This window comes from Sceloporus occidentalis, unplaced genomic scaffold (genome assembly GCF_023333645.1).
Source record: "Sceloporus occidentalis isolate IW3139 unplaced genomic scaffold, rSceOcc1.0.p SCAF_95, whole genome shotgun sequence".
Lineage (NCBI taxonomy): Eukaryota > Metazoa > Chordata > Lepidosauria > Squamata > Phrynosomatidae > Sceloporus > Sceloporus occidentalis.
Genome location: NW_028317075.1, coordinates 1,606,631 through 1,626,087, shown reverse-complemented (window position 1 = coordinate 1,626,087; position 19,457 = coordinate 1,606,631). Strand labels below are relative to the sequence as shown.

Genomic DNA, 19,457 nt, shown 5'->3' with positions numbered 1-19,457 from the left:
CACAAACCAAAGCCTGGTTCTAACCCTAATCACCAACAGTCAAGAAACATTTCCCCTTCTCCTCCCTTTCCTCTTCACTCATGCTTTCCTCCTTATCACTCTCTCAACTAGTTCCTCATTTTAATTAAAGAAAAAAACTTCTCTAACTTTTGGATCTTACTACCTCCCCCCCTTAACTAATTATTTACTTGATTGCATTCTTTCAATCGTGCAGTTTATTTCCTCTCACTTTCCTTGTGTAAGTAAGTGTGCTAGGAGCGACTCCTCTGAGCATACAACTCCAGCTATACAATGAACAGCACTATAGCAGAAAAAGAAAGCCCACAGGATGACATCAGCCTACCAGAAGAGGAGGTATGTGTACTACATGCATGCCTTTCATTGTGTATGGGCTATAAACATATGACATAGAGATTGTTTATTGGAATTCCCTTATTGTGACATATATATATATATATATGTGTGTGTGTTAATATGCTAAGTGTGTGTGCTTCATTACTGAGTGCTGATTGTCTATTTGTGACACTATGTATATATCTATATATGTATATATATGTTGGTAGATAGGTATATATAAGTATATATATATATATATGTATGTGTGTGTGTATATATAATGTATATTCTCTAGTAATTCCTTATATGGTAGGGACTTTCAAAATCTTTTAGTTTTGAACGTATGCCTGTTTAACAGCTGGTGGGACTCAAGTGTTACTTATACAGACGATCCATGGAGAAGCCCAATAATAGCAATAGCCTATATACACAATATGTGGCTTTTGTGTAAACGGTTTATTCCTGATTTATTCCCATTGTGACCTCTGACATAGTGCTTTGGATACATAGAACATAGTGGAGCCCTTGCGATAGGTGCCTGGAAGGGCAAACCTATACAAGACAAGCGCTACGGAATTTGATGGAGCTATGTAAAACAATAAATAATAATAATAAAAAGACAAAAACAGTATATATATATATATATATATATATATATATATATATATATATATATATATATATATATATATATCAAGACATTATTGTCATATTTATGTTACAACTGTTTTGCACAATACTTACTTAGAAGCCTCTGTCCTGTGGGTCAGATAAGTGCATCTGCATATGTACATTTTTAGGACTTTTGCAGGATGTGTGTTAATTTTTTTTTGTTTCTTTTGCATCATGATTCCATGTAGTTACAAGGAGTCATTTGGAGTTTTGCCAGGATCATTTTTCTAAAGTTGCGTAATCATTATAGACTTTAGTTTGGCTGTGCATCCTCTCCTTAAAAGCTGAGGGCAGTTCACAAAAAGTTTTATTCTAGGATTATTTTTTTTTGTTGGCCCTTGCGTGTACATCCCATATGGGGGAAAAGTACATGTTTCATGTTTCTGGAAGTTCCAAACCATAGTTTGAGTCATACTTCTGTGGGAATGTTAATGGGGTAATGCATTGCAGTATGACTTATTTAATCTTTTACTTCCACATGTGAGGCACTGTTTTGCTAACTGTGGAATAGCAAATCTCACTGCTGACAACGATAGAAATTGTGGGTCAGTGTGGGCTTTATCACTGTAATATGTAACTTCATAACTCCTTGAGGTCTGTTACTCGAATCCCAAGTTCACCGTAGAGAAGATAATTATGGGCCATGAGTATTTACCAAAGTGATGTTGTCTAGCTTTTTAATGGAGGGTCTTATATCATTCTGAAGCAGAAATAATTTTACAATGTAATAATGTAAATTGTAGCTAGCTCTAATAGTATTCCTTTACATCATGGATCATACTTGTGTTGTTTTAAGTTGATAGTGGCCACAGGATTCTGAGTAACCTGGTAAGGAACTTGTCAGACTTGGATAAAAACCCAAGGGATCACTTTTGGTGGGATGTCAGTGTATCCTGGTGAATAGTAAATTCCTCAGATTTTGCCAACTAACAACTTTACGGATAAACTTTTTGTAACTTTAGTTGGTGGTGATCTCACCCATATCCTTAACATGGTATGGTCCAAAAAGCCTGTTTGTCTGTGATCATAATATATATTGTAATATATTGTTATAAAAACAATGACTGTTTATGCGCAACAAAGCTAGCATGAGATCCAAACTGGGTCGGATAAAGGTCCCTTGTCATCTTTCTCAGAAGCATTTCATTTTTTTCAGCCTTCATTGAGTCTTTATCCTAAGGAAAAATCTCTGGATTTTTTCTATTCACAACTTCTGCGTTCATTTTAGCAAAAAGACTGTGTTACAGATCTTGTGTTATATTTTTAAGTGTCTGCTATTTTTTACTTCAGTGCCAAAAAGAAATAATGAATATCATATTGATAATTTCTTTAACGTACCAAGATTGACAACGTCAATGTATTGAGTGTAAGCATGCATAGCATTGCTTGTTTTGAGTTCTTTGTACTGCCCCTGGAACTAAGTGGGCTAAATTATAAACAGGCATGTTATGCACCATATCTGAGTGAGCAGATCCTGTGGTTCTTTACATAAATACCCTTGGCTCTCCGGTGCTTCTTAAGTTGTGGTCAGGAAGTCCAAAGACTTTCAATGGAATTCATTCTAAGACCAACCTTCTCAAACTTATTAACTCTGCTTGTTAAACCACCTCACTGAACAAGAGTAGTAATGATCAGGTGGTATGTACTTTAACTGTTTTGACTCCAAACGGAATACCGTGGCTCGTGAGCACTCTTTAGTTATTCATCTTTTGGAATAACTCACATATATAATAAGGATGCCTATGAGGTCCAAATTTGCTAAGATTTAAATGTATAGTTTGAAGTGAATTGTTCAGTGCTTTTTGTCTTGTCTTAGGTGGCCTCCCATAATGCATACTTAATGCAGTGATATTTTTAATTTCACCGTAACTCAGCTGTTTAATGAATAAACCCCATCGTATTGATTAATCTCTGCGTTGTGTTGAAGGTCACCATAGGGTTACATTTCAGACAACCTTACTGTATAGCAAATATACTAGAGCCTCCAAGCTAGAGTAAATCATTAACAATTAAGAAGCAGTTTACTTTTTAGAATGCTCATTATATATTTATTGTATATAAGAATTTAGTAGCTTTCATCATATCTTTAAAATCTACTACCATATCTGCCACCGTATTTTTCTTATTCCATTTATTTTCCTTCATAAAACATAATGTAATAATTGTGTAGTAGAAAGAGTGCAAATGTTCCAAACAACTATTTTGGCAAGTTAAGATCCTTAAGATAAAGCTGACTGCCTATGAAATGTAGTAAAAGTGTAATGTATCATTAAATATATGAATTCTGTGATTTACCTATAGCAGCAATACCTCTGAATATGACATATAATTGTTAAACATTTCCAAAATCAATTAATATTATTAATATTTTTCACAAGTATAAAATGTGTATAAAAGTTATTAAGTTATAAAAAAACAATATTTTATCAGCCTACCCATTTATCGTTCACATCCATCTAGTGAGTTAATTATGAATATTAATGCTAATTAATACATAATAAGCAGTTGTGGCCTTCTCTTGGCCAGTATGATGTCACCTTGGCTACTGTGAACCTTCCAGTGACTTCATAGCCAATAAGGTCCTTGCTGTATCATCAGTGTAGGTAATTTAAAAACACAGTATGACCTAGCCATGGGTTTAGCTACATTTGGCATAGAGATGATGTGTGATTATTCTTATTTCCATTTGAATATTTATTTGAGCATATTAATTCAGTTATTTGTGTACAGTATAGACATCTTAATATGTGTGCCATGAAACCTGAGACCGGTTTGATTGTCTTAGGTCAAACTGCAAGTATAAACATACAGTTAGGTAATTTTACAGTTTCAGTTGATAAAGGGAGCGGCAAATGTATACATTAATGAAAGCACCAGCATGTAACAGCTACACATACTTATAGATATGCTTGTTACGATAGATGATTGTCAGTAACTAACAGCGACTCATGGCCTTTTGTCTGATCCTATTTTTCCTTAAACAAAGTCAGTTGGAGGTCAGAAATGCGAGAACAGTATTGTGCTTATCTTTCCAATACTCTTGTGTATAAATCAAGGAGCACATTTTCAGTCTGTAAAGTATTGGAATACCTCTGGATTGTTGAATATATGTATAAAAATATGTATAAAATTATATATATATATATATATATATATATATATATATATATATACACCATAAAATACGCATGTTAGCCATAAAAAAATACCTTTTTAAAAATAATTCGTATACAATAACCAGATTTAACTGTGAATAAGGAATATATTTTCTTAAAAGGAAAAATAAAAAAGGTATTATGTAACATTCTTAACGAAATATTTATTGTCTATAAAAAGCATTTGTTCACATGGTTTGACTTGTAGATGCGTTTCATGATATTTCTAAACCAATTATGTAGATAAATACTTTTACAGTTTTCAGCCATGCTTAGATTCTGTGGAATTAGTTGACTTATTAAGGCCATTACAAAAAATGTATAACGTCAAAAAAATTGTTTGTACAACCAATATCTACCAACTATTTGATGGCAAAGCTTTTCCTGTACATTTGCTGTTCTATAACTAAATGTGGCTTAGAAATATCATTCCTAGGCAGGCCTGGAGTGGCCGAATATTTACTGATACTGCGCCTATCAGATCGTTCAGCGTGCGGCCGCACATACAATATGTCTTCGAGCAGCAGCTGGCCTTAAAGTGGCAGAGCCGTCTTGTCATCATCAGTCATCCCCTGTTCCTGGGACTATTAAATGCAAAAAAATGCCGTGTTGATAATTTTAAGAAAAAATCTTTAAGTGTCTCGTGACACAAGATCAAGCACAGATAGTTCATTATGATAGTAAATGCTTTCAAAAGTTTCTGTTGTTTTTATGTAATTGAAATTTCAGATTAGAGAATAAGATGGCAGATCTGCTAAGGTCTATATTTTTTAATGAGCAGAAGCGAGAGTAGAACAGTTTTGTTGAATTATAGAATGGGACTTCACCGAGAGTAAAAGCATGCATGGCATAGCCATAAAGCTAGTCTTTTAGGTCAGGAAAAATGGGCAGACTAGGTCAGCTGAATGGATCTTATCTACCATCAAATTCTGTTTCTCTGTTTACTTACTATCAGGTTAACCCCCAATTAAAGTAACAGCAGTAGTGTTAGTCTGTAGCAGTGTTCAGGTAGTGATTGGTTGCCACAATCCTATTGATTTCAGTGGAACCAAAGGATAAGTAAACTGCGACTTTCAGGGGTAGGTCTACACGGACACTATTGTCTATGACATGGTCTATGATACAAGTGGTGTGTTTTAAACACCTAAAGTCACAGGGCAGTCCACAAGTATATGTTATTATTATTATTATCTTTTATTTATATAGCACCAACAATTTACGCAGAGCTTAATACAATACATATATTCAAGGGGTCTGACAAGGCGAGAATTTACAGACTAAGACAAACCAATACATTAGTTGGAGAGAGCCCGGCTCGGAAGCTTACGATCTTGAGGGAATGGGGTGACAAACATAAGGCACAGAAAAAGGGTGAGAGGTAGTGTGGTGGATGTATCAATGACAAGGAAGTTCTAGCAGCTAAGATGGTATGCTTCTCTGAAGAAGTGAGTTTTGAGACGTTTCTTGAATGTTGGGAGGGAGGGTGAATGCTGAAGGTTCCTTGGGAGTAGATTCCAGAGATATGGGGCAGCTATTTAATAGCTTTACCATCAGCACCAGATTAGTTTCACATTATCACTCCAAGAAGTCACCTTCCCAGCTTGCTCCATGTCACCTTTAAACAAGGACAAACAAAGAAATCAAAATGAAGACTGAGGTATGATCTGTCTCTCCTCACAGTCCTAAGCACAATGTTCTATAATGGTGGCTGTCCTCCAGCTTAAATCGTACATATGTGCATAGACTTGCTTGAGAGGTATTTCTCGGACGGGAGCCATCTCTTTGTGTTGCTCTTCAATAATGAAGGCAAATATTTGGTTAACTGGATAAATATTAAGCCATTGTGTTATCGTTCACTCCATAACATAAAGTCATTGTTTATGTTTGAAATCAATATTTATGCTACCGAAATGAAATAAACTGACTAGCTCTGTGTTGTACACAAATCTTTATAAAATCTATGACAGTGGTAGGCTTACGGTTTTGCTCATTGCTATTATAATGTTTTACTATAACATATGGGGAGCCATCTTGAACACATTTAAGTTCCCACCACCCTTCAGGCATTTCACAGGCAATTAAATCACAAGGAAACCATTTGGTACTGAGTACAAGGAATGGTTATCAATCTGTTTGCCTCTCATTGTATAATGCGACACAGTTTTTCCAGAAGCAATACCATTATTGCGTGACCACTCTTCATGTCTTTTGTGTTTAGAACATTTCCCATCAAATGTTGTTATTGGCCTGTAAGGGTTTAAACAGTTGTTTTTTTTCATTAATTGACTGTGCTTGTATGTGATAATTCCCTAGCTCCACGAATATCAACTAATATTTGTCATAGGTTGTTCTTTTTCTTTGTAAATTACAGTAGAAAAATACACATTACATACTAATAACACCATTCGTGCCATTAATTCCCATGAAACTTAATAGTATTTGGGTATGTGTAGGCACCAACATTGCACATGGTGGAAATTTACTGTGGTGGACAATTTAATGAGGCTCTATGGACCTTCACAAACCTTGTCAGGGACACTGGTGTCCTTGTACGGCCACTTAGCCTATCCCTTCCTCAGAGGTCTCTTCTTCAGATGGATCACTGAGAAAAAAACGTTTCTTGATTGGGCTGTTTTGCTACATGACATTCAAAAAATAATCAAATGTTACTTTTTATTTCCGTTGCTTTTGCAAATGAAAATTGTGCGTGAATCTTTAGAAATTGAAGAATTACATGACTTTTCGAGCTGCAACACACCCTTTACTTGTTAATACTCTTAATACAGTTTTTGTATTTGATGCATTGTTTGGGCAAAACACAGCTGTAACCACCTGTAGTTTGATGTTGGCACTAGCCCAACAATTTGTCCTGTACCTTCAAAATAAGAGATCCACAAGCTGCATTATTATACCTGCCTAGAGCCTACTCAACAAGGGAATGCAGCCTGTGGCCCCTGAGGTTCCTGGGTGTTGTAGTTGACAACTGGAGGACAAAAAAAGACTTGGATGTCCACATGTCTTGTTTTAGAGACTCTAGTCTGTGTATTGTGTACCTTTTACTTACCCCACTGCATGTTTCATAGCTCATTTTGGTTTGGCATGTAATAATGCTTTAAACATGTGAAAAATATGCTTCACAGAAATATCTTCCTGGCAGCAGTTAGGTTCAAGTGTTTTACAGAATCCAAATATTATCTTTGTGCTGCCAGTTAGCCATAATATAAAACGTCAAGCTTATGTTGACAGGATGATGGTCTACACAAACTGGTCATCTACCACAACTTGCAAGTCATCTGGCTGCAATGGGTTTGCCATGAAAATTATTTTACTATCTACTGACACTGAAGTAGTTAATCTACTTCAGTGTCAGTAGATAGTAAAATAAAGTTCTTATGTACTCACAGGGAACAAACTTAACAGTAGTACATAATTGCATATATTTCAACCATGTAACATTTAGGAAGTTCTAGGGAGGCACATCATTGGTTTTTTGGAGTGGCGTTCATGATACCCTCCACACAAAGGACTAAATTCCATTTAATATTCCCCTTTCTTTCTTGCAGATTTTTAAAAAATCACATTTTGAGCATTGAGGAAAGCTACACTAGAAAACTAGCCGTTTAGAAAAATGTTTTGGAAACTAAAGAATACATTTGTAATGACCATTAATTGTGAATTATTGAAGTTAGTATGATAATGTACTCTTATTCAGACCACCAATTCTCTGGAGTCACCTCTGTGCTATTCCTTGCATACCATACCATAAACATGAATTTTAAAACATGTTAAATATTTTCTAGACTAGGTGTTTAGAGGCTTGTTTCCTACACATATTTTCAAGCCCAATCCCTTTTTCCAATAAAATACCGTGCTTCCCCAAGCCATATTGTTGTTTTTTTTGGTCTCAGTATGTTACAGATGCTTTGTTAAAGCAGTACACCAGCCATCATATACACTTTAATTTATATGATAGCTTAGTGGTCACTTTTGCTTTGTTGCCATAAAAAAAATTGTAAAAACGTAACCTTTTAAAGGAAGGAAAAAATGACTTACTAAGGTTTTTTTGCCTAATATGCAATAATGTTTTATCCAAATGGAACAGCAAATATAATTTTAATGGAATTAACTATTACTATAAGTGGAGTAATGTGTTTTTTTTATATTTAATTTTCTATAAAATGCAGTTTTATTGTCAGCGATGCAAGAAAGAGCAACCACTATAGACATATTTGTCTTTTAGCTGACTGACATAGAACTAATAATATTCCCCGTGTGAAACAATATAGGCCTAAATCATGTTGGATAAAAATTCAAAGAGATAACAATCCCTAAAGAAAAAAACCTTTATTCACTGACGTATAATAACTTTAATAAACCCCTTGTTGACTCTCCAGCACCCAGCATATATTGGAAACCCTTTTGATGATTTACCGTGCATTCTTTATTTTTTAACTATTGAACTATTCTCGGGTTTACTCACAAAACTAATATTGTATAAAGCAGGGCTTGGCAAATTTGTTGTGAATCTAGGCGCCAGCTAAAAAAGTTAGGAGCCAGGATTTGTTTTTAAACTAACAGTTGGTTAGGAGTGATCTGATCATCATCAGCCCACTTACTAAACTCACAGCATTTGACCTGGAAGCACCCTGGACTTTCAGGTCAGTGCTGTTTTTTTTTATTTTTTATTATTTTTTAATAATGTTTAAATGTTAACCCCTGCAATGCCACGAATGTGTTATACACAATTGTGGAATTGAAGGGGTTAACGCTGCACTGTCGCTCTCATTGAGCGATCAGGCAGCAGGGGGGTGTTGGGGCTGGTCTCCACACTCATGTGGAGACCAAAGAACCCTCTCCCCCTGTCCCTGAAGCTGCCTCTGGCAGCTGGGAAGCAATTGCTGGTCTATAGACCAGCCATTGCAGGGGGGGAGTCTGATGACTGCTGTAGGCTTCCATGCCTACAGGAGTCATCAAAGGGCTTGTGGGTGCTGTTGCTGGTCTGCCTGGCAGCAGAGCCCCTTACAAAATGGGAATTAACCCCTAAATGCCGCGATTGCGGCATTGAAGGGGTTAACGCTGCCCTGTCGCTCTCATGGAGCGATCAGGCAGCAGGGGGGTGTTGTGTCAGGTCCTCACACTTGTGTGGGGACCCAATCCACACTGAACCCCCTTTCCTGAAGCTGCCTGTGGCAGCTGAAAACGCTATTGCAGGTTTTCCTGCAATCGCGGTTTCAGCCTACAGGATCACTCCGTGGGAGTGATCTCAGGCTCGGGGGCGGGCTCGGAGTGGCTGTGCTGTCTGCCCAGAATCCTGGGCAGACAGCAGCAGCAGGGCCTCCGCATGGTGACGCGGGGGCATTTTTTTGTGGATGTAAGAGGCTGACAAACTCCTAGGCGCCAGGACAAAATTCTGAGTCGCCATGGCGACCTGGGATTTGTCGAGCCCTGGTATAAAGTACTATGTAAATTGATATAATTATATTAAACTCTCCGTGAACTTAGGATGTACAGCTACATCTTGTAAAATGTGTTTTTAGGATATAATATTACATCCCAAGAACTTTGCATCTGTTGGGGGGGTGTCATTGCTGATACAAAGAAGACAATGCTATTATATTCCTGGTTCCTTACCAGTGTTATCAGCTATAATGACTTTACAGAGTTTCTCCCTCTAACATAAATCCTAACATGCCCTCCACCAACCAATGTCATCTTTGTACATCCATAATCAGACCCAATGAGAAGCTCCTTTGCCCCATCTGAAGGCATTCGTTGTAAGTTTGTAGGAATATCTCTCTTCACTAAGACCGACACTCATGATGCATGAAGATGACAGAGGCCAAATTTTTCTGCTGTTCTTGCAGGAGAAGCTTATCGTGACTTAGCCTTTGCATAATGAAGTCAGGCGAAAAGTTGAACTTTGTAGCTCAACTGCACACTCCACACTATGTTAGTTAGAAGTTCTGTATACCGCTAATTGATAACAAAACTGGTCCAGGAATTGTTTTTTGGAATCTTGGCAGGTTTATACGAAGCATAGATTTTCCAATTGGAAATAGTCTTGCCCGATCAGAAAACTGGCAAATAACCAATCTTGTCTAAAGACAAGATAAAAAAAATCCTCCTCTACATTCGAAGTAGGTTTAGTATTAGGTATAGTATGTCTAGAGATAGCTTTGTATAAACAGAGACAGTTTTTGTTTAAACAAATGAGTAAAGTAAGATATACAGTTTGTATCTACGTAATTCACTTGAATGAGAGTCATTGGATCCTGTATATTCTGTCCAATGCAAATATTTAGATGTGGATGTCTGTGGATACAATAAATTGATTTATGGGTTGTAGCTATAAATGGATGTACTTTTTTTGTATATCCATTTACTGCGGAATGCACTTTTTCAGGTTTCTTCTCATTTATGTGTTTGTTTGTTTTTTAGTTACAAGAGAGTTGTCGAGAACAAAGATATTTGTGGTTTTAAACTTGTAATTTTAGAAATGACCTCATCTGGTTAGACGTGCAGCATGTTTCTACATCCTAGGTTATATATTTAAAAACTTGAGGTTCCATGATAAGCTGCAAAAAAACCCAGTTGAAAATAGGGTCCCTATGCATTGTACCTGTGCAGATTCCCTGATGGTGCTTAGGATCTCATTTGAAGTGCTGCCCTGCAGTAAGTGGAATGTATAACTTACGCATTCACATGCGCTCATCAGGAACATGGGAAATGTATATGTGTCTTGGAAAAAATGAGCCATTACCCCACTATAGCCTGCTCTGTAGAATCTCTGAACGTTGTATGCGCAACAACGGTTTGCATAGGAACTGAACATTTAACTCTCCTGGTTCCACTATGCATTAAGAAGAGCAAGTGAGGTTCTCCTGCCAGAACTCCGGGGTTGACCCTGTATAATGTATACTGAAAGGCATTTCAGTGATTCATTATGCAAGGTTTTCTCAACCATTCTAGCTGTGATTCTCATGTTGGAAAGTGATGTCATAATGTTTAAATCTCCAACACATTTCTTCCAACTCCTGATGTAATGAATCCTCTCCAAAATCCATAGTTATGTTTGCACTCAAGGCTCCATGCTGGGGTGAGAGAATGCTGATCTGTTGCTGATGATCTGTTATTACAGGAGAAAAGTCTGATCCCTGCTAACATGCAGGATCAATATTTTTGATGTCATAAGTGCACTCCCACACACTGTAACCTCCTCCTAGCCCTAGAAAATTAATAAAATAAAAACACATTTATCAAATAAATGTATTTAAATAAATTAAATCTTACATTTAAAAAAATAGGTTGATGCTTTTGTTGTCTACAACTCCAGTCACTCTCAACCAGAATGACGATGAGGGAAATCTCATCTGGAAATGTGAATTTTCTACTTATAATTATATATTTGCATGTATCTACACTCATATATATTGGATACATTTAAAAAGGGGGTCGGAGCTTTGGCTTGGCATATATTAAGAAATAATGGGGCAAATATTTTTGATGTTTTTACATTTATACAGTGTTTACTGAGACTGGGTAAGTATCTATGAACAGCGTAACTTTTCCTGCAAAAAATATTTGATTTCCTAGATAAAGTTTAAGCCGTCGCTAAAGTTGTTTCCTAAAGTATAGCAAAACTAGGAAATGTGGTCAGGCCTCCTCGGGGGGGGGGGGGGGGGGTGCCCTGATCCCCGGCACTCAAGTTAAAAATCAGATTTCCTTTTATGAGTGTAGTGGGGTTATTGAGCAGGGTCTTGGATGAATTACTGCATGTTGTGGTATTTTAAAGCCTTGTTAATTGTCTGGCTGTGCATTTTTGGCTGCGCTGTACTGTGTTCCAGTGACAAAGGTTTGCCGAAAACAATGAACAAATCCTTTTATAGACTTGATGATGTGAGCTGTAAGATTACTTTGTGGCCGCGCGTAAATCCACCACAGTATTCCATAAACATACACCGTATGAAGTAAAATCCCTCTATTGCTACCAGCAATATCGCCAGTTTATTATAACCGAGTCCTGTTCCTGTAGGAACAATTAATTTTATTAAAGTGGAGATGTATATTAAAAAAAAACTATAATTCTATAAAATGTTTTACAACACTTTCATTCATTTCATTTGACTCTATTATACTCCTCATCTCATGGCCCACCTAATGTAATATTTGTAGCTGTCGTCTAGCCAGTGAGGCAGCAGTCGGGTCTCTTCCTAATAAATCTAGACTGTTGGCAGCTATGAGCCTGTAGCAATGCATAGCTTACACTTCCTCCATTAACAGCCATACAATAACTCACAGTATTCGATGCAGTTTATTGTGTTTTATGAGGTTTTTAAGTAGCATTTTGGTGTGTCGTCTACACAATTGCAGCTCCAAATTAACTCTACGAGATATTCTGCGTTGTATCCTCACTATTTCTGCATTCTCATTTGGATCATGTCCTGTAACATTAAAGAATAAATTATTATTGAAATACACGTTACAGAATAAATTATGGGTATACAGGCTTTGCAAGTGTGGGAAAGCTCTGGATTTTATAGGTTAAACAAACTCATGTCACAAAAAGAAAGCGAAGGTAGAAAGATAAATAAAAAGATAATTTAGTGACTGCAAAAAGAACCGGATGACGCATGTAGTCTGCTCTCTTGAACTTGCTTTGTAACTATTAATGTTTTTAGGGTAGCTTTATCACATGCCTTTATCACAGGCTTTCTTCAAGTTCCCTAAAACGAGAGATAGTATTTAAAGTATACCCCTTGGATATAGCATCACTATATTGTGCAGTTACTTACAAAGGGAAAGGACATCCTACACCTCCTTTCGAAATGAAAGAGCGAGGAGATGAAAGTGGTTTATAAAATGTTAAACCACACCATTTCATACCAGTTGCTTTACAATAAAACTATGTTTTTTTATTCCAAAATAAAAACCACCAGGGAGTTTTCTTGAATACCCAAGCCATATATATGATTTATTGTCCTGATGCATACTTGACCTGATATGCCCTCCCTTGCCTCACCTATGTCTATGAATACGACTATCTAAATTAAATTCTTCCTGTAAATCTGTGCTCGGAATGGTTTTTTTTTCTAATCAGAAAGTACAGTATCTTATTTCCCAGTCTAGTTTGTTGTGCAAGAGGCAGTATAATGAGACTGCGTGTATCGCTTTCACCTCTTAAGTTGTGGTTCCATGCGTTAGTCATCAGTGCTTGTGTCATGTCAGGTGATTGTGTTACCCACATATGGATATGGTTTTGTCAGAACTAGCTAGCTTTTGGAAATGTTTTCCACATATTGCTAAGTAAATTATTGCAGCGCGCAAGCTGTACAAATAGGTAGCCAGCAGCTATTCATTTCCAATTGCAGAAAAGTGTTATACTCCAGCCATCATATGCGCTTAATGCATATGGTAGCTGAGAGGTCCCTTTAAATTTGTGAACCCCTTGTAACTGCATGGGGGAATTCATAAACATTTGCCCCTTCCCCTGCGTTACAGAGGAGGCAGATAATAGCTCAGGTAAGTGCTTTTATCGTAATTTTTTAGAACAATGCATATCAATGGACTCACAATGTACTTGAATATGAAGTATTTTTAGTGGGGCTCTCGGGGACTGTAAACTGTCTGTTTAAGAAAAACTTGTTGCCTACCTCTCTGTCCAAATCTGCTGACTTCACCCTGCCTTCATACCAGTCACCTTCTACATTGCCACCCCACCAACATTTCAGGTGTCCTAATGCTATGGTTATTGGCATGGAAGGTCCAACCACCTACCTTACCCCTCTGGCCATTCGGATGTTGTAGAGTTTTGGTTCAGTATGAGGCAAGGTGGCCACAATTGTTGATTTCATAGCCTGTCTACCATAATCTACCTATCTGCCTATCTGTTTCTGGTTATAACTATGATTCTGTTTGTCTGTGCCCTGTCCTGGCCCAAACCTTTTGAAAAGAAGGAGTATTTTTGTTTTTAAAAATGTTGTTAATTTAAGATTTATTACGCTTCCACACATAGTATTACCTACACGTGTGTTATCATTCAATTATAGCGTGCCAAGAGCATTCAGATGTCTGTAGGTTCCAACTTCGTGCAGTACACAATACACATCAATACACGCCAATATATATTAAGATATAAATCTTCTTTCAAGTATTTCCTGAGATGACAATTATAGTTACATACATGATGAAGGGGTAAGTTGTGAAAAAAAGAGCTTAGCCAATTTGCTGGCAGCAAAAAGATGAAATAATTTGTTATGGTGTGTGCTTAGCCATCTAAAAATAGCAATAGCAATATTCTTATTTGGATAACAAAATAATTCCACATGTGGTTGGAATCATGTATTTGAATCGCATACAAAAGGCAGTCGCTCTACATGATCGTTCTTAACCTTCAGAAAAAGGGAGTGTTCGAACCTTTTCAGTCGGATATGCTACAGTCGATCCTAACATATATATGCAAACTAGGCAGTTACCAAGGTCGTTGAGCTTGAAGGGGTTACTGAGTTTTTTTTATTTTTTATTGGAAGTCATAGGATGCATAGCTTGACCTAGGATGTTAGGAAAAGCTAGACAGCCCAGGACTTCCACTGAGGCATTAGTGAGTTCAGGCTTACATGGCACAAGTGAAACAGGTAGCTCAGCCACGGTGTGAACAAGCTCTTCAAAGCTCGTTTTGGGATAAAGTTTTTTTTGTGGGGTCAAACAGACTTGCTTTGGAAATTCTCACTAAAACTGTTGACAAGGAATGTGTTGTATACACAAAGTTATAACACAATGAATGTGATAATCGAAGAGTTGACATCATAGAGACGATTTGTATATCTACCAAACTGTCAGACTTTAAGACCCCCCTCCCTCCCGAGTATTTCTCTAAATCCTTTTCTTCACCTGACAGTCCTCCAGAGTTCCAGCGTAGTAGTTTCGCCTTTTCACTCAGACTCGGTAATGATGTATAATATTACATAGCTTTCACAAGATCCATTATCCCGTGCGTTTAGATTATAGCCTTTTCAACACATTTGTAATTACAAGTTGACTTGTAAGGAAGGTGGAAAAAAGTCGTTGAATCCCTCAGCACAAGGGTTAAGTCAAACACCATGTTTAATCTGTTTATATCATACCCTCTGTTAAAAGATTTTGTAGGCCTCACAAAAATTCAAATAAGCTAGTTACAGTCTCTTAAAAAGGAAAACATATTTTAAGATGTAGCCATATTTTGGTGAGCTTCTTTCAGGTGATGAAAATGTATTACATTATTAGCGACAGAAATAAATCACACAGTCCTTGCACAGAACGTATACATGATAATATATTGGTAGCAGCCCCGTCCATTTACATCTGGAGTTTTAAACACCAGTCCTCAAACTCCACACTCTGGGTAGGTGGATCATACTACGTAGGTCTACTCAGTACTATATTGTATTTTTATTAGATGCTTGCTACAAAAAAATCGTAACACTTAAACTGCAAAGAAAATGACATAACTAAAGCTAGGCGTCAGCATGGTCTTGAACGTCAGACCTAACCTCCTAACATGTGGACGCAGAATGGGGACGCTAAAGTTGTTAGCTAGTGACCTATTGAAGCAGAGTGTTTGGTAAATACCATTATGTAACATGAGGGTGAAAACTGTAAGTAAGTACTAAGCTACTAAAGACCCAACCTTTGCAAAGCCACCGCTGCCCATAAGAGCAAGTCTTTGGTAGGCATATTGGATCAACTTGTGCATGGGCATGATAGCAAAGTCTTGTTTCGCCCTAGGACAACTTGTCCACCTCTAGAACAAACCGTAAAGTTTGTTTTACAGCTGTGACACATAAAGGAGCGCAGTACAGGCTTTGCCATTGTGGCATACCTGTCCATGAAAGAGCTTCAGAAGATCACACGAGGGGATCATGAAAATCTGTCTTATTTGTAATTCCCAAGACTGACTCTGAAATATCAATAAATCAGATTTCAGTTGCCTATGAGATCATAAAGCACTGTTGCTCTTTTTTTTGATTGTTAAATCCGAAGAGATTTCTTTCTAAAATTGGTGTAAAACTACATGTTGAAAAGATCAAATATCAGCTTTTTTGTCACCCTTCCATTTGCTTAGACACACATGAGGCTTCCTTAATTGTTCATACTAAAAGAATTCTAAATAGAAATTAGACCTACAAATGTTGACAAAGAAATTGCATTTTTCTTTGTCTCTAACCTATTATTAAAAAAATAAAATATTTACTTTCAACGCTTCGTAAATAAAATCATGCCTATAAAAGCAAAATGGGTAAATCGTCTTGAAACAAAATATTATGCAGCCTTGTGCAACATGAAGGTATCGTTTTACTGATTTATAACCTATTGAAAGCAAGGATGGTTCCATTATTTTTATTAATGCCACTATGACCTTGTTAGGAGAACAAACTGCATTTCGGGTTTCTCAGAGCAGCCTGTGATTACTATCCTTATTTTCTCAATTGAGAACATAAATTGTGTTGGAGCAGATTGTTCCTTGGGGATATGTTTATATTAATGCCTATTTGGCTTACTACCATCGAATGACTGCTAGCTTGTTGAATGCTCTACTGACAATATAGAACAAGCAAAGCTGAGAAAAAACAGTAAACAGATTTGGTTTCAAGATAATTAATAAAATGATTGTCCCTTTATTACTTTTAATATTTTTACTAGATTTAAGTAAAATGTTTTGTTATGGTACGTTATAACAAAAATATGTATACCATAAATATGTAACTATGAATTCATGAAAGGACAAATTCTGTGATGGATCAGAAAAAAATGTTGAGTCTTTGGAAACTATTTTAATCTTACGCTGTCAAGTCTAAGCAGAAGAGGTCCCAAAATGAAATGTACTGGGCAGGACGTAACTGTGCCTAGGAACTTATCTGGGCAGGGTACCCAGAGCTTTTCCTATTCTAGTGGAGTGGTTTGCCAAGGGACAGTGTTAGCCATGCATGTGGGAGGGGCAACTAATGTGTGGGGTGTGGCTAGCTGCACATGGGGGCGGGGTTAGCTCCTGACATCCTTACATGAGAGAGGAGTAGAAGGTAAGTGTGCATAGCCGAACAGTTCCCAGCTGCACAGAGAAAGAAGAAATGGATCTGGAGTTCACAGAAAATGTAATTGTTGGGAATTAATTGCTGTTTATAAATCCATTTAGATCTCGTATAGCTGTTTACTAGTTATACACATATATTTGTGTATGTATATATATAAAATTGACCTTTACTTCTTATTTACAATCATATTTTACTTTTAATTAATCCCTGGCAGACAACAGCCTACAAAAAAAAGAAAAATCTATTTTTTAAATCTCATCCAAGAAATAATGTCATTTTGGATCCAAATTTACCATGAAAGCCAAGATAACATTTTCTAAAGTTTCTTTCCATTTTAGTCATACCATAACGTATTTAAATGTTCACAGATTTACGGATATCAGTGAACATCTGCGCTCGTTAAAATATTGAGTCTCTTGCGATGTTATCAGTGTCATGCATGTACAAGCCATTTATCGGGCCTTCAGTAGAAGGACAGCTTTACAGCCATGCTTGATTTGGAAACAGGAATTTAGCAAGTACGACAAAGCTGTTCGTTATTAGCTGTTGTCAAATAAGGTTGATGAATTTGCCCCGTTGAAAATTCACGTCCGTTTTACCTGTTTTGGAAATATTTGCTATTTTGGGAGAATTTTTTTTTTCCAAACTGCAGTTTCAGACTTCATGCATAGAAAATGGATCCCAGAAGCATTAAATTGTGATTGTTATGGTAGGTTTTTGAACAACCTTGTAATCAGAACGCATAACTCTAAAATGACAAGCTGCTGTCTCTTGGGAGATATCTCACATATGTTTAGATAGAGAATAAATTAATCTTATTGGTCCAAGCATCAGTCATTTGGTATGTATGACGAGGCTCAAGGTTTTGTCACGACTCCAGAAATTGTCTTTTAATGTGCTTGTGTTAGTCTGTAATTTGTATAAAGCCATGCTAAAAATCTTTTAAATTTAGTGTTCAAAATAGGACATTTTAGTGGTAGATAATGTTGTTTACTAGTAAATATGATATATATTTTTTTTAGTGCCAGGATACATTGCAACATGAGTGCTTTTAAATAGTTTTTAAAGATATGGTACTGTTAAAACATTTATGACATGACTTGTCTTCCATTTTTTCGTTAACCTTATATATGAAACAAATTCGTTTTTCAAAGTTTTTATTTTTATTTTCTCTTCCTTAAACAACTGAAAATTTTACCTTAGTCAATTTAGGAAGGAAAGGTGAAGTGGATTATGGTAAAATTTTGGAATGAGCAAAATGCTTAGAGGAAAAAAATGAAATTGCTGACTGATTTTAAATACCAGATATTTGATATTCTGTATCCGTGTATCATTTATTAATTATAGCTATTTGTGAATTCCAGAGCAAAACATATGGTGGAGAAATTTAAGATTAATGTTCTTTTTGTCTTTCTCGTTTATGACCCTGGCAGAACTAGGAATATTATATTTAAAGGAGGATGAGTCCCAAAAATGACAAATTGCTTATTTTTTCCATATAAGTATTGATGTGAATAAACAGAGTTTAAGAAAGGAACTGGCATCTTTACAAACTTATGCCCCTGTCTTTTTTATAGTACCAAAATTTACTCATGCTGTTTTTATGTATATTGGAACACCAATATTTATGGGGTACCGCCTCAGTTGGAGGTTGCAAGGGAATTATCTTAAAGGAAATGTACTACCACAGAGGAGTATAAAAAAAGATAGTTACGTTTGTAAAGACTTGAACGTTGTTTTGTTTTTTACTATATTATTACAATTATTAATTTAGAAAATCATTTAATTAAATGTTTAGCTTTCAAAGCCATATCTGTCAACTGATAACTCTTTGTTACCTTTTCAGTGTTAGATCTTAAACCTAGTCAGTATCGTAACAAAAAATTCAAAGGGTCCCCCTGCACGATGTATGGTTTAGGCCCCCAAGCTTATCCTTACACACACACACAGACGCAAACACAGTAACATACTAACACATACACATCCATAACATACTGACACACACACTAACATATTTAACGTACTTAACACACACACAAATATAAGCACACATATAGTGACTGACACAAACAGCCTTACTTGTATGTGTGTATTAATATACACACATATTATAACATCTACACACATTAACATGCATACTTGTTGCTGAGCTTGATAGAGCCCTGGCTGCGGGGCTGGCTTAGCGGTGTTGAAGGCCTGCCCTGAGCAGGGTGCCTTTCCCAATGCAGGA

At 36.5% G+C, this 19,457-nt stretch overlaps 1 protein-coding gene across 1 annotated transcript in view; it reads left to right on the top strand.

Moving 5' to 3' along the window:
- The first annotated feature begins 291 nt into the window (after positions 1–291).
- Positions 292–19,457, top strand: part of LOC149284313 (RNA-binding protein with multiple splicing-like) — a 69,319-nt gene continuing 50,153 nt past the window's right edge. The window contains exon 1 of the mRNA XM_089496893.1: positions 292–354. Coding sequence (XP_089353019.1) covers positions 292–354 — 63 coding nt within the window. The remainder of the gene's footprint in view (positions 355–19,457) is intronic.